General features: G+C 40.2%; 1 protein-coding gene across 1 annotated transcript; it reads left to right on the top strand.

Moving 5' to 3' along the window:
- Positions 1–6,034: 6,034 nt before the first annotated feature.
- Positions 6,035–10,284, top strand: LOC135730660 (ciliated left-right organizer metallopeptidase). Its single transcript, XM_065248550.2, has 7 exons — positions 6,035–6,334; positions 6,542–6,608; positions 6,700–6,796; positions 9,346–9,453; positions 9,567–9,695; positions 9,801–9,907; positions 10,029–10,284. The coding sequence occupies exons 1-7, from the start codon at positions 6,211–6,213 to the stop codon at positions 10,282–10,284; spliced, it is 888 nt and encodes a 295-aa protein (XP_065104622.1). The 5' UTR covers positions 6,035–6,210.
- The last annotated feature ends 4,569 nt before the right edge of the window (positions 10,285–14,853 follow it).

Raw genomic sequence — 14,853 nt, forward strand, 5'->3', positions numbered from 1 at the left:
TCGTTATAGTCGTGTGTAGGTCCTACGGCGTAGGTTCCGCGTCGGTTTTCATTTATACTTTTGCGTCGTCGTCCGTGTCGACGTGCAAACAGATGCGCAGACCACTGGTCGGCAGTAACCACGTGTGTAGCCACAGTAGCAGCGCAAAGAAGAAGAAACTTACCAAGTTAACCCACAAACGAAGAAGAAACAGCAACTTGTTGTGTATGATTTGAGAAGACCAGCAATGATGGAAGTTAATAAACAGCGACTTTTGATGCAGTTTGAGTTAAATCACTCCTCAACTTGGCTCATCTTTGTTTCACCGTTACAAACGGAAATACCTATGACGCAGTTTTTTTTACCTGACCGGAGGGGTTCTGGTGGACCAATCACAGCGCTTGCGGTCCGCGTAGATCTGACGCGCTGTAAAATTTTTGTGAGGTGCACGTCAGGCTACGCAGAGCTACGCACAGGCTACAAAAAGGCTATGCCGTAGCTACGGCGTAGAACCTACGCACGACTATAAATCGGGCTACTGGATGTGCGTAAAGCCGCCTTTCCACTGCACACGACAAACGACTGCTGATAAGCCAGAAGTCATTCATTTCCTATGGAGAGTCGCAAAGGGTCTGCGTGAAGTGCCGACCATCTGCGGATGCGTAAATATCGGATCTGTTTTGAGCGTTGAATCCGTTTAAAAATTTGAACTTGCGCGACTAAGCCGCATGCGATATGCCGACCGGAAGTTATGTATTTCATTGTATTCCAATCATAAACTGTTTGAGAGGTAAAAATTATTAATCCTTTTTGTTTAACTTTATTAGTAACACTTAAATCCTTTTAAAAAAACTTTTGATTACTGACAATAAATACATTATTCATTTAATTTGTGTATGTAATTATTTTAATCTTGTCTTCATATGTTCTCTCAAAAAAATATTGGCAATCTTTGTCATATATGCATAGCTGTTTATGGTTTCATTCATTTGCATTCATTTATTTATTCCACAATGGTAAACAGAATGAAGCCTCTTGCGCTAGAATGAGCTTACCTCCCATATATGATTAAACTGAAACTTCATTACGACTGCCACTAGGAGGAGAACTCCGACTGTCGTTTCTGTATGTCGTGTGCAGTGGAAAGGCGGCTCACGGCGCATTCACACGGGGCATCAGCGTTAACGCTTCCCCTTCACTTTTAATGGGTGATGTCATGCGTTGCCGAACTGAATTGTGGATCCGTCGGCGCCGCGTCAGTGCTGTTGCTCGCGGCAGAAGTTAAACATTTCTCAACTTTTCAAGCGGCAACGCGTGCGTCAGCCATCAGATCGCCTTATGCAAACAACCTAGGCAGAGCCAGCCAATTATGTTTATGGAAGAACGGAGTATGTGTAGCGGCCACTGTGATTGGCTGTTGGCCACGCTTCAGACAAGCCTTCCGTTAAGCGTTAACGCTTACGACACATTCACTTTTAATGGGTGACGTCAAGCATTGGCGAACTTAATTGTGGATCCGTCGGCGCCGCGTCAGTGCCGTTGCTCGTGCCAGAAGTTGAACATTTCTCAACTTTTCAAGCGGCAACGCGTGCGTCAGCCAATCATATCGACTTATGCAAATAACCTAGGCAGAGCCAGCTAATTACGTTTATGGAAGACGGGAGCTTGTGTTGCGGCCACAGTGATTGGCTGTTGGCCACGCTTCAGACAAGCCTTCCGTTAAGCGTTAACGCTTACGACACATTCACACGGGGCGTAAGCATTGACGCTTCCCATTCACTTTTAATGGGTGACGTCAAGCATTGGCGAACTTAATTGTGGATCCGTCGGCGCCGCGTCAGTGCCGTTGCTCATGGCAGAAGTTGAACATTTCTCAACTTTTCAAGCGGCAACGCGTGCGTCAGCCAATCAGATCGCCTTATGCAAACAACCTAGGCAGAGCCAGCCAATTACATTTATGTAAGACGGGAGCTTGTGTTGCGGCCACAGTGATTGGCTGTTGGCCACGCTTCAGACAAGCCGTCCGTTAAGCGTTAACGCTTACGCCCTGTGTGAATGGACCATTATGCCCCGTGTGAATGTACCATCACGGTACATTCACACGGGGGATAAGCGTTAACGCTTAACGGAAATCTTGTCTGAAGTGTGGCCAACAGCCAATCACAGTGGCCTCAATACATGCTCCGGTCTTCCATAAACGTAATTGGCTGGCTCTGCCTAGGTTATTTGCATAAGGCGATCTGATTGGCTGACGCTCGCATTGCCGCTTGAAAAGTTGAAAAATGTTCAACTTCTGCCGCAAGCCACGGCACTGACGCGGCGCCGACGGATCCACAATTCAGTTCGGCAATGCATGACATTATCCATTAAAAGTGAAGGGGAAGCGTCAACGCTTTTTACGCCCCGTGTGAATGCGCCTTTAAGGTTGCGGCGGTCACTTGGTACAAGTCGTTGCGCTCAGAAAACTCCCATGCTGTGAGTCCTCAAGCTGTAATTACCAACTCCACGAGGACGTCAACTCTTTTTACACGCTGTAATATTGTAATTATGGTATGGCGTAAACGCACCTTAAATCAAACCCATAATATTTGTATTGGGCTACTGGAATGCTATGAAGTTCTTAAACTGCAAAAGAACAAAAACAACATAAAGTATTTGCAATATTTAAAGCATTCTGAGACTATATGGAACAGATTGAAATCGGAAGAAATAGTTTCAAATCTTGCATATGATATCTTGATTTATTCTTTATTCACCTTTTATTTGTACAGGAAAGACCAGCTTCAACATTTTGCTATAAAGTTTATTTTATGGTTATTAAAACAAAGGAAAGTCAAGATTTAAAGTTTCACCAAAGAATGGGTGAGAATGGAGGGATCTTGTTGCATCTTTTCTTTGTCAGCAAAATTTTTTGTGGATATTTGTTTACAGTGATAGGAGTTCCAGATAGACTGCTGTTAAACAGAGACATCAACAAGTACTGCAAATTCATCTGGAGAAACAGTAACACAGTCAACTTTATGAAGTATGTTTCAGATGTTTTCTCTGTGGCATTTATTTATATTTCTATAGGCATCAAATCTTTTATCAATAATTCTCCACTACTTATCTTAATTCCAGATGTGGCAGAGCCAATGATAACTACAGATCTGAGAGCTGTCTGGATGTGACTGTAAGTCCTAATTTATTAGTATAAATGTATTAATATAATGACTTGCATTAATATACAATACATTTATTAATACGATCAGAGATTAATAATATTGAAAGTCTTCTTTTAAATCTTGTTCTTGCATGTTTATAAATTCCATTGTCGTAGCTCTCTTTCTAAAGAGCTCTGATCATACCTACAGTACCTGCTTTTGATTGACAGATACCAGATGAGCACCTGAATGGCTGTTTCATTTATCCGCATCCAGATCATCCAATCCAAAACGTGCTAAAGCCTGAGGGGGTGGGAGTTCCCGACACTGACTTCCTGCTTTATGTGTTCACTCACAGTACTGATAAATGTCGGACAGAGGTAGAGACCGTCAGCTGATACATGCTCTATTTATTACTGATCTTGGATCAGTTTATTTTCCCTCATGGAAGTTTACAATAGTTTGTAATCAGTAGTATACAATGAACTGCTATTAATAATGTCTGTTGAAAAATGCCTATACATCTGCATCCTCTCTCTCTCTCTCTCTCTCTCTCTCTCTCTCTCTCTCTCAGTCCAGTGTTTTAGCATATGCTGCTCATTGTCAGACAGACTCTGTTGGACGACCTATAGCTGGGGTCATGGTCATCTGTAGAGAACAGCTGAGTGTGGAAAGATACACGCATGATCACTTTGTGCAGGTGACAGTAGTGTGGATATATTAGAAATAATATATCAACTATGATAATTAATAAGAAGTGTGAATTTTGGATATACACCAATCAGCCTATGACCACCTGCCTAATATTGTGTTGGTTGCCATCAAAACAACCCTGACCCGTCAAGGCATGGACTTTACTAAGACCTTTCTATCAGAACCAGCATTCACTTTTTCAACGATTTCAGCCACAGTAGCTTTTGGATCAGACCACGTGGGCCAGCCTTCGCTCCCCACTTGCCTCAATGAGCCTTGGCCGCCCATGACCCTGTCGCCAAACCTTATGCTTTTTCCTGCTTCTAACACATCAACTATGTGGTCACAATGTTATGGCTGATTGTGTATAATGTGTGTGCATATTTCACTCTTTTTACTCTCATTTTGTTGTTGTTGTACAGACTGTCCTGCATGAACTGTTTCATGTACTGGGCTTCAGTAAAGAACTCTACAGCAGATGGAGAGATTGCTCGATCTCCTCTCAGAGTCAGTAACACTGCTTTACTTCTCTTTTATAGTGTTGTCTAAATAATTGTCTGTGATATATTGTTGTGATGTTACAGCAACAAAATATTGATGTAGACATGTTACCAGTGTCAGAAAGTAATTAAAGGGATAGTTTGGCCAAAAATGATATTAAACCCATGATTTACTCACCCCCAAGCTGTCCGAAATGCACATGTCTATCGTTTTTAGACAAACACATATTCGGATATTTTGGAAAATGTTTTAGATCTTTCAGTTGATTAAATGTAATGTTACGGGGTCCACCCATAGTCCACGACCTTCAAGTCCAAAAAAAGTGCGTCCATCCTTCACAAAATAAATCCAAACGGCTCCAGGATGATAAACAAAGGTCTTCTGAGGGTAATCCGCGCGGTGTTGTTGTAGAAATATCCATATTTAAAACTTTATTAACGTAAATAACTACCTTCCGGTAGCCCCGCCATCTTAGTCGCGTCCGCATTCAGGATGACAGCTTAATACACAGCCTACGGAGGCTACTCTGCTGCTGCTTTGTTCCCCCGCCCTCCGAATTTGTCATACGTCACTAAGAAAAGTGCGTACACTACGCTAATACTCTCTCCTGAATACAGAGGAGTCCAAGATGGCGGCGCTACCGGAAGGTATTTACTTTCGTTAATAAAGTTTTAAATATGAATATTTCCACAACAACACCGCGCGGATTACCCTCAGAAGACCTTTGTTTATCATCCTGGAGCCGTTTGGATTTATTTTGTGAAGGATGGACGCACTTTTTTGGACTTGAAGGTCGTGGACCCCGTAACATTACATTTAATCAACTGAAAGATCTAAAACATTTTCTAAAATATCCGAAAATGTGTTTGTCTGAAAAACGATGGACATTTGCAACTCGGACAGCTTGGGGGTGAGTAAATCATGGGTTTAATATCATTTTTGGCCGAACTATCCCTTTAAGGGTCAATATTTAATTCGATTTTTTTTGTGTATTTAATTTCTGACATTTTATGAAGAAATATATGACCCTGTCTGTAAAATCGAATCTTATTTTTAGATTAAGAGCATCATAGTTTGATTTCATTTATTATTTGAAATGACCCCTCTGTCAATATTAGAGTTATCAAGGTTATTTTCACAGAATGGTCTTTACATTATAGGAAGTAAAACACAAATATAATATATAAGTTAGGTTTTAGATGTTTTTTCTATTCTTAAAAAACACATAGCCCTGGTTTCACAGACGAGGCTAGTCGTAGACAAAATAAACACATGTTTAAGCTGTCTCAGCTGAAAGTAACTTGGTCTTGGACTGACAGATCTTAAAATAGGCCAGAGCCACTGATTTTTCTCAAGATACACACCAGTAAAGTTTTTTTTCTAAGGCATATTTATAAAATATGCAAACTAAGGCCTAGTCCTGGGTTAAACTAAGCCTTCTCTGTGAAACCAGACCATAGCGTTTTATTTTTTGCCTAATCTTTGATTGCATTTTTGCATGAATTACTGAATTGATTACTGATTTTTTTATTGTACATTGCTTGTTATTGTTGTCAGTAATTGTTTGATTTGTTATTTAGCTGACAAAGACTGTGGGTCTTATGGCCATGTGACCAGCACAGATGAGATGGGTCAGGTTAGACTTTATTCACCGACTGTGATCAGAGCTATGCAGAAACATCTCAACTCTACACAGTCTGACCTCGGAGCGCCGTTAGAGAACAAGGTACTTCAAGAACACACAAACATCTCTTTAAACACTAACACAGAACTTATGAAACATGCATGATGGGATATTTACATTCAGTCTTTTTGAACTCTTTCTGTTTCTTAGGATGCTGGTTCTGATGGTCTCTCATCACACTGGGAGTCTCGTGTGCTCCAGGGTTCAATAATGACAGCTTCATTGGCAGAACCGTCACTGGTTCGGATCGATCCGGTCACACTCGCTGCTCTTCAGGATACAGGCTGGTACTCGGTCAACTTCAGCCGGGCTCAGAGTTTGGTGTGGGGAGAGGGTAAGACATCCACTGTTGAGACCAACTGTTATTAAGCAATTCTTATAAAGCGAGTTTTTATTTTTTGGTTCTTGTCATTCGGTAGATGCTTATGTTGACTCTGTAAAACCTTGATGGAAAGATAATACGTTTGTAAAAATATTATAGATTTCAAACATAAGTTGCTGTTAGAGTCAACCCTATTTTTTATGTGTGTGTGTGTTTTAGGTGAAGGTGGTCAGTTTGGGTCTCTCTCTACCTGTCGCAATAACTCAAATTTTTTTTGCACAGGCAGGTAATTAAATCAAACAAACAAACAAACAAACAAAAACCTATTGCTAATTAATCATCTGTATGTAACATCTTCCATCTTGTTACACCTGTAGTGGATTGGGTTGTCATTACCTTCACCTCCACAAGGGGGAGTGTCTTACTGATCAGTTCCTGGATGGCTGCTTTATTTTTAAACCACTGGCGAATGCTGTAAGTCATCAATTTTGTTTCGAATCTATCGGTTTAAGTATTTAATTCTCTTAAAGTCCCACATTTTTAATATGCTTTAAAACAAACCATTTGCAAATTCCTCATGCAACACCATTGCTGAGTAGTTTGTTCCTAATATTTGAGCTTTCCCACAGTTTAAAATTGCCTTGATTTGGTACTTGAGTGTATTAAAGGATGGAGACAGGGACTAATTTGCATATTCACATTTATAGAGCAAGCGTGCCGCACAAGCCCTGAAAAGTAAAGCCAAAACGTCTCGATCGCCCCCCAGTGACTGGTCCCAGTATAGGTCATAAACCCCGCCTCCCCATGTTATTCAATTGGACTTAAAGGAATAGTCTACTCTTTTGCCATATTAAACTATGTTATTACCTCAAGCTAGACAAATTAATACATACCTATCTTTTTTCAATGCGTGCACTGTACAGTGCGTTATGAATGTGTTAGCATTTAACCTAGCCCCATTCATTCCTATGGTACCAAAAAAAGTTTTATTTTGTGCCACCATACTTACTTGTATAACTCCTCATGTAACAGTCTTTAAATAGGAAAAACACGGAAGTGTTTGGTGGCTTCCCTTTTTGGTACCATAGGAATGAATGGGGCTAGGCTAAATGCTAACACATTGACAACACGCTGTACAGTGCACGCATTGTAAAAAAGATAGATATGTATTAATTTGTCTAAGTTGAGGTATTAACATAGTTTAATATGGCAAAAGGGTAGACTATTCCTTTAAGACCAACTAAAAAAATTAATTACACTTCAATTATCTTTTTTCCGAAGCTGGTTTCTGTCATTTACTGTAGTTTTTATCACGCTGATGTGAATTCAAATGTTTGTTTTTAAAATAAGTTGGTGTTTAGTAAGTTATTTAATGATATAAAAACGGTGGTGTCACGTCATGATTGACAGCTGTGATATCGTGTGATATGCGCATTCTGTGAGAGCGAGGGCGGGGTCTTGATTTTGCGGCTTTACTACCTGCTCACTACTGCGCATGACTGGTCCCGAAATCACTACTGCGCAGACTCAAGGCCCAAGATGTCAGCGTCGTATCGGGACACTGGCGGCTTCACTTTCACCAATGGAAGAGAGCGAACAGGCGTCCTCCATCTTTTTTTACAGTCTATGCTGTAGAGACAGAGCGCAGTTATGCAAATTTTAAAACCACGCCCACTGGGGGGAAACAATCCAACCGTCTCCATTGACTTTGTATTGCTTGAGGCCGCCTCCATGTCATTTCTGGCTTATAACAAAAAACAGCATAATGCATAAAAGCTGCTGTGTGACATTATGTATAACTAACAAGCCAAAGAACCCAGAAATAAGTTTTTATAAGCTGTCGAGCCGTAAAACCCAGCCTTTACCACTGTTATCGCTGTGTGTCGCTCGTCTCTTATAATGAGGCGTTTCTAAATCTGCTTGTCATAAACAAATGAGTACCATCCACAACAGTAACTGACTAGAGAAGGATGACGTGACCTCCACTGCTTTGTTCTCATTGGTAGTCGCTCCAAAAATTCGCTCGACATTTGCATAAAGTTAAACTTTTCTTAACTTTCTCGCGTCACTGGACACGCCCATACAGTCGCCAACGGTCACTTTGGCTCGTGTCGCCGGAAGTCGCCCGGTTTCCATTGAAATGAATGAGATCGCGTCGCTCTGCAACTGCTGGTCGTTGGCTGTCTGAATGGGGCGTTAAGGAGAAAAAGTGGATTGCCGACTACGTTTCCCCCTAGTGGACGAAGTTTTACATATTAGTAGTACTATGAAAAGTTGCCTGTTTCCACTTTTGTGTCTTTAAACGCTTGTTTTTTTTTAAGGTCGACAGCTTATAAAAACTTGTCACACAGCAGCTTTTAGGTATTATTCTGTTTGTTTAAGTTTAATCTGTAAATAAGTTTTTATAAGCTGTCGACCCCAAAAAACAAGCGTTTAAAGACACAAAAGTGGAAACAGGCAACTTTTCATAGTACTACAATTAATAGAACTTCGTCCACTAGGGGGAAACGTAGTCGCCGATCCACTTTTTTCTCCTTAAAGGCTTTTTATGGCTCGACAGCTTATAAAAACTTATTTCTGGGTTTTTTGGCTTGTTATCAGTACATAATTGTCACACAGCAGCTTTTATGCATTATTCTGTATTTTGTTATAAGACAGAAATGACAAGGAGGCAGACTCTCGCAATACAAAGTCAATGGAGACGGCTGGATTGTTCCCCCCCCCCCGGTGGGCATGGTTTTCAGGTTATGACGAGCTGCGCTCTGTCTCTATGGTCTGAGCTGTGCTGAGTTGAGTAGAGGCCGGGACTTAATTTGCATATTCATAGATCCTAAATAAGGGAATAACATTTAAGAAGTTTTAAAGTATGCAGAAATTACTGTCACAGGAAAAACCTTTACATATGCTATTATGATGCTCAAAGATGGGGGTAAAGTGATAAAATTATCGGCTACATGGGGACTTTTAACACAACACATCTCTCATCATCGTAATTATGGTGTAATGTAATTGTTCTTCATCAGAGTGAGTGCTGGAAAGAGCAGAATAACAGCAGCAGTGGACTGGAGGCACAGAGAGGTGAAATCTTTGGCTCTGACAGTCGATGTTTCATATCTAACCTCACCAGAAAGGTGTTGCACTTGTTGCTCTTACCTACATACAATAAATGTTTATAAATGTGTCAATTCTGCTCCTTGCAGATATCAGGACTCTTACTAAATAACACAAATGTTTGTTTTATTAGGGTCATTCATCCTCCAGTCAGCCAGTTGCAGGTTATTGTTATAGACACAGGTGCACAGGAATAAACAGGTATCAAATCCAGGTGGTGGATTCTGATTGGTTGGATTGTCCAGCAGGAGAAAGCATTGAGGTTTGTCAGAAAAGCATTAGTAGTTTTCTCTGATGTATGTTGACCAAAATGACTTTTATGTGATGCTGCATTTACCTCATAACTTTATTTCTTTAAATTTCACAGGTACCTGATTATCAGGGTTTCATTTTCTGCCCAAACAAGAGATTATGTGAATTCTCTGATTTAACTCACACCCAAACACAACACTCATTTGGGACATGCAGAGAAAGGTTGGTGTTAATTTGACACATTTTAATCTATCTTTTTGACACATTTTAATCTATCTTTTGTTTAGTTTTATGTAAATTGACAATACAACTATATACGCGTTGTATCCTGTGTCTATTTTAGATATCGTGACAAGACAGAGGAAGATGCCACTCATCCCAGACTGAATTTAGACGTCACCACAGTTTCCACTTTGTCACTGGCTAAAGCAGAAATCCTTATGCAGGTAGTGTTGAGCCTCAGTGCTGTTTTCTCTCTGCTGCCTGCTGCTGTGCTCATCTACTGGAAGTGTTCATCAGCCAGAGGCAGAGTACATGCTGCTATTGAGGATCCATACAGGCTGCAGTTGGCTACCACATCGACCAGAACTGCTAACTAAACACGATGTGGACATAAATGCTACAAATGTATAAACACACACATACCCCTGGATCACTCTGTGACTGTGAAAGAAGCTTAAAATACATACACATACTTTAGTACATACACCAGTGGGGAACCTTCAGGGCCTTCTACGCCTTCAGAGAAGGCCTAAAAATTTCATAAGATTTTTTATTATAATAATACAAATAAATAAAATATTCAATAAAAATATGTTTTTACATTTTTAAATTTCTATTTAATTCAATTTAATACAATACATGTAATATATTTTCTCTCATCTATGTTCTAACGTTAAGCTTACTGTCAGGTTCATGTCATGAAAACATCTAATCCAATCAGAATCGTCTGTCTCTATTAAGGCCCGGTTATCTGGCTCATTCATTGGTTAGGACTTCATGAATCCCAGGGAAGGCCAAGCTATGTATTTTGGTGTGGAGAGTGACGGGCAAATCGACCAATCACGTTTTGATTTCAAGTGGGCGGGCAAAAAACAAAACATTTGCTGAGTCCCAATTCGCATACTATCCGTCCTAAATAGTATTCGAAACTAGAATTAGTACGTCCCAAAACGTAGTATGTTGAAATGAGTATCCCAAAGATACCCGGATGGTCTACTATTTCCGGTTAGATTTCGAAGTGCAGATCGATCCACACTCTAACGGCTAATATTGCCCACAACCCATTGCGTGCGGGAGGGAGGAGCTTTGTGGTGATGTAAATATGGCAGCCAGACGCAGCAGCGGAGATGCGCCCTCAGCTTTTAAGTGTAAGAATTTAAATGTTTAACCCTAATTAAAGTTATCGTTCATTGTCTCGTAATATTCGGTTGATGTTGTGAAAATAAAGTACCATGGCTGTAGTACTGTGTCATGCATGTGTCTTTTTTATGTATTTCTTTTTATGTTTCTGTCTTAGATTTATACCTTACTATAAACCCTTATGAAAAAAACACCTTTTACTACACTAATCATAGTTTAACCACACTGACTTATTTGTAGTAATACTGTGGCTGTACAAATGTTAACTTTATTAAGAAATATGGTTACTAAACTTTTACTATAGTAAAAGCATGGTTCATTTTCATCGCGGTATTTCTGATTTGCAAACATAAGTATAAAATAAGCATAAAATACGTTAAACAATAGTTATACTATAAACTTTAACTATTTTGACTTTAAAGGACAAGTTCGGTATTTTAGACTTAAAGCCCTGTTTTCAGATTGTTTATGGTCAAATAGAATGGTTTTGACTGAAATTTCGACATTTTCGGCTGCCCTGAGAATTTTCGCGTGTTTGTGTTTCAGCTCAGACCTCTATAATGGCTTTATAGGTGCACTGGAACAATCCTTCCTAAAATGCATTAAACTTTCGTTTACAAAGACATGAAACTCACCGAGTGGTCAGGGGTGTTCACTGATATGCTCACACAAAAATCGCTGCAAAAGACGCATTCCAACAGCTGTTTTAGCATTCGTTGTTAACTTGTGGACCTATTTCCCCAAACGCCTCACACCCGTACATTCTTCCGCTTAGAGCTTGAATAATAAACACTCCAGCCCAGGTGGTGGCGCTAATCCGCCTTTGCCAATTGCAAGAATAGAAACAAAGTTCCCGGCGCGGAGTAATACCGTACCTCACAGGACGTCTAATACAGTCAATGGAGTTGGTAAAAACTACGATAAAACCTGTTGGAATGCGTCTTTTGCAGCGATTTTTGTGTGAGCATACCAGTAAACAACCCTGACCACTCGGTGAGTTTCACGTCTTTGTAAACGAAAGTTTAATGCATTTTAGGAAGGATTGTTCCAGTGCACCTATAGACCCATTGTAGAGGTCTGAGCTGAAACACAAACACGCGAAAATTCTCAGGGCAGCCGAAAATGTCGAAATTTCAGTCAAAACCATTCTATTTGACCATAAACAATCTGAAAACAGGGCTTTAAGTCTAAAATACCGAACTTGTCCTTTAAAATAAGTATCTTTCATTACACACATTGTTGCACACATGAACATCATAACCAGCCGCCTCACAAACGACCTGCGTTTGGTGTGCGTAACTAGGCAACCACGTTGTCGTTCACTTTGCATGACGTCATCGAAGTACGTCCCAGAACGTGCATACTCTTTTGCTACACACTCAAAAGTACGTACATTTTCCTCACAAAAACAGTACATACTTTTAGGTCGTAGTATAAGTAGGCGAATTGGGACCCAGCAATTGTAAGCCTTCATGAAGTCCTACCGTGTGTCTCAATTCGTTCCCTAGCTCCCGAGGTCGTGAATCAGTATATCGTGTACACAGGTTCGGGCACTGGTAAGGACCCTAGCTCACTTCACATTGGGACAATGTTCACTTATTTTTCTGTCACGTGGCTGCTTAAGCGCGTTGTGATTATTCACAGCTGTTACTCATCAACAACCGGCAAAACCAACAGCTGTGTCCCAATTCAGGGGCTGCGACCTTGTAAGGACGTATTTTAAGACCGATTGCGTCACAGCAGCGCGACTTCAGGCTGGTAAGGCCGTCTCAATTCGAAGGATGCTTAGAATGAAGCCTCAAAATGCGTCCTCATTTCTCCGCGATGTTAAGGATAGAACGAATGGATCCTTAACAGCCGAGGATATCCCAAGATTCATTGCGCGCCTGCAACGGCGGCTGGATATTCTAAAATAAACAATTAAAACCTTCATTAAATAAAAGTGTGTATTTATCAAAAAAAGTTTGTCACTGTTTTAGTATTATAAGTTATGTTTTGTGTTAATATTATTATTTTTATGATGCATATATTTCTAAGGTTGATTAATTAAATTTAATATACTGTTGAATAGTTTAATCTACATCAACGTGTCATATTTTATAAACTAAATTAATATTTTTCTGATTTCATATTTATTTTAATAAGTCAGAAACGTTTCCGCTATGTCCTGCTAACAGGCGCAGCAGGTGACGCCAATTATGGGTCATCCCAAGGTTAGACCGTCTCATTTCAGTTCTCTTCGCGGATTTCTGAGGCTGCCACCTTGAAAGACCGAGTGCTCATATTTAAGGTCGCATGCTTATAAGGTCGCAGCCCCTGAATTGGGACACAGCTAACATCTCTCTGACTTAATTTTAAAAAACAGTACATTGTGGAAAATGCTGTCATTATTCTCTTACATATCTGTGCATAAAATTGGAGGCATATAATTACCGGTACATTTTAAATGTAATAAATATATTTACAATTTTAAATAAATATTATTATTTTAAATATTGAGTAGATTGTGGTCCCTTACTGTGTAGCAATGTGTGTTTATATTTACAACTAAAACAAACGTTTGTCTTTATAAAAGTTCTGTTACATTTCATAAAGTTTATTGAGTTGGATCACGTGATGTTCGGGTGGCGAGCGTCAGAAAAGGTCACGTGATTTCCGGTTAGGGAACATAGGGAACATAGATATGTATATAAAGGCTAGATGGCTCGTCCGCGCTGATGGCCAATTGAGTGGAACGTCCGCATTTTGGCGGCCATCTTAGGACAGGGCGCTCGCTCACTCGTAGCATTGAGTTTTAATGATGCAGGTACTTTTAAATGACCATAACTTGCTTAATTTTTTACCGATTTTCAAACGGATTGGTTTGTTATAAACGTCAAAGATGTACCTATGACACTGAATACGTATACTAAAAATAAATAAAAAATTCATGAAACATGTTAAAGCATCCATAATTATAGCCACGTTAATAACGTTTGTAAAAAAACAAACCGTTTGTAAATCCGTCAAGAATTCCGCAAGTTACGAGCATTTTAGTTGGCGTATGTCACTCACCTTCCGTCCACAGCAGCAGGGAGCAGCACTATGGCAGCACTGACCTAAGATGGCCGCCAAGTGACGACACAGCTGACTCCGCCTTGAGCCATCTAGCCTTTATATACATATCTATGATAGGGAACATCGATGTTTTTGCGTTGCATTGTGGGAATTTTTAGGGAACGAACGTTCCAGTGCACTGAACGGATTTTGCGATTGAGACAGCCCTTAAAATCATAGATATGTATATAAAGGCTAGATGGCTCGTCCGCGCTGATGGCCAATTGAGTTGAACGTCCGCATTTTGGCGGCCATCTTAGGACAGGGCGCTCGCTCACTCGTATTGAGTTTTAATGATGCAGGTACTTTTAAATGACCATAACTTGCTTAATTTTTTACCGATTTTCAAACGGATTGGTTTGTTATAAACGTCAAAGATGTACCTATGACACTGAATACGTATACTAAAAATAAATAAAAAATTCATGAAACATGTTAAAGCATCCATAATTATAGCCACGTTAATAACGTTTGTAAAAAACCAAACCGTTTGTAAATCCGTCAAGAATTCAGCAAGTTACGAGCATTTTTAGTTGGCGTAGGTCACTCACCTTCCGTCCACAGCAGCAGGGAGCAGCACTATGGCAGCACTGACCTAAGATGGCCGCCAAGTGACGACACAGCTGACTCCGCCTTGAGCCATCTAGCCTTTATATACATATCTATGCTTAAAATGGCCGACTCCCTGATCAGTGCCCTGACTACTGAAC

This window comes from Paramisgurnus dabryanus, chromosome 2 (assembly GCF_030506205.2).
Source record: "Paramisgurnus dabryanus chromosome 2, PD_genome_1.1, whole genome shotgun sequence".
NCBI classification, from domain to species: domain Eukaryota; kingdom Metazoa; phylum Chordata; class Actinopteri; order Cypriniformes; family Cobitidae; genus Paramisgurnus; species Paramisgurnus dabryanus.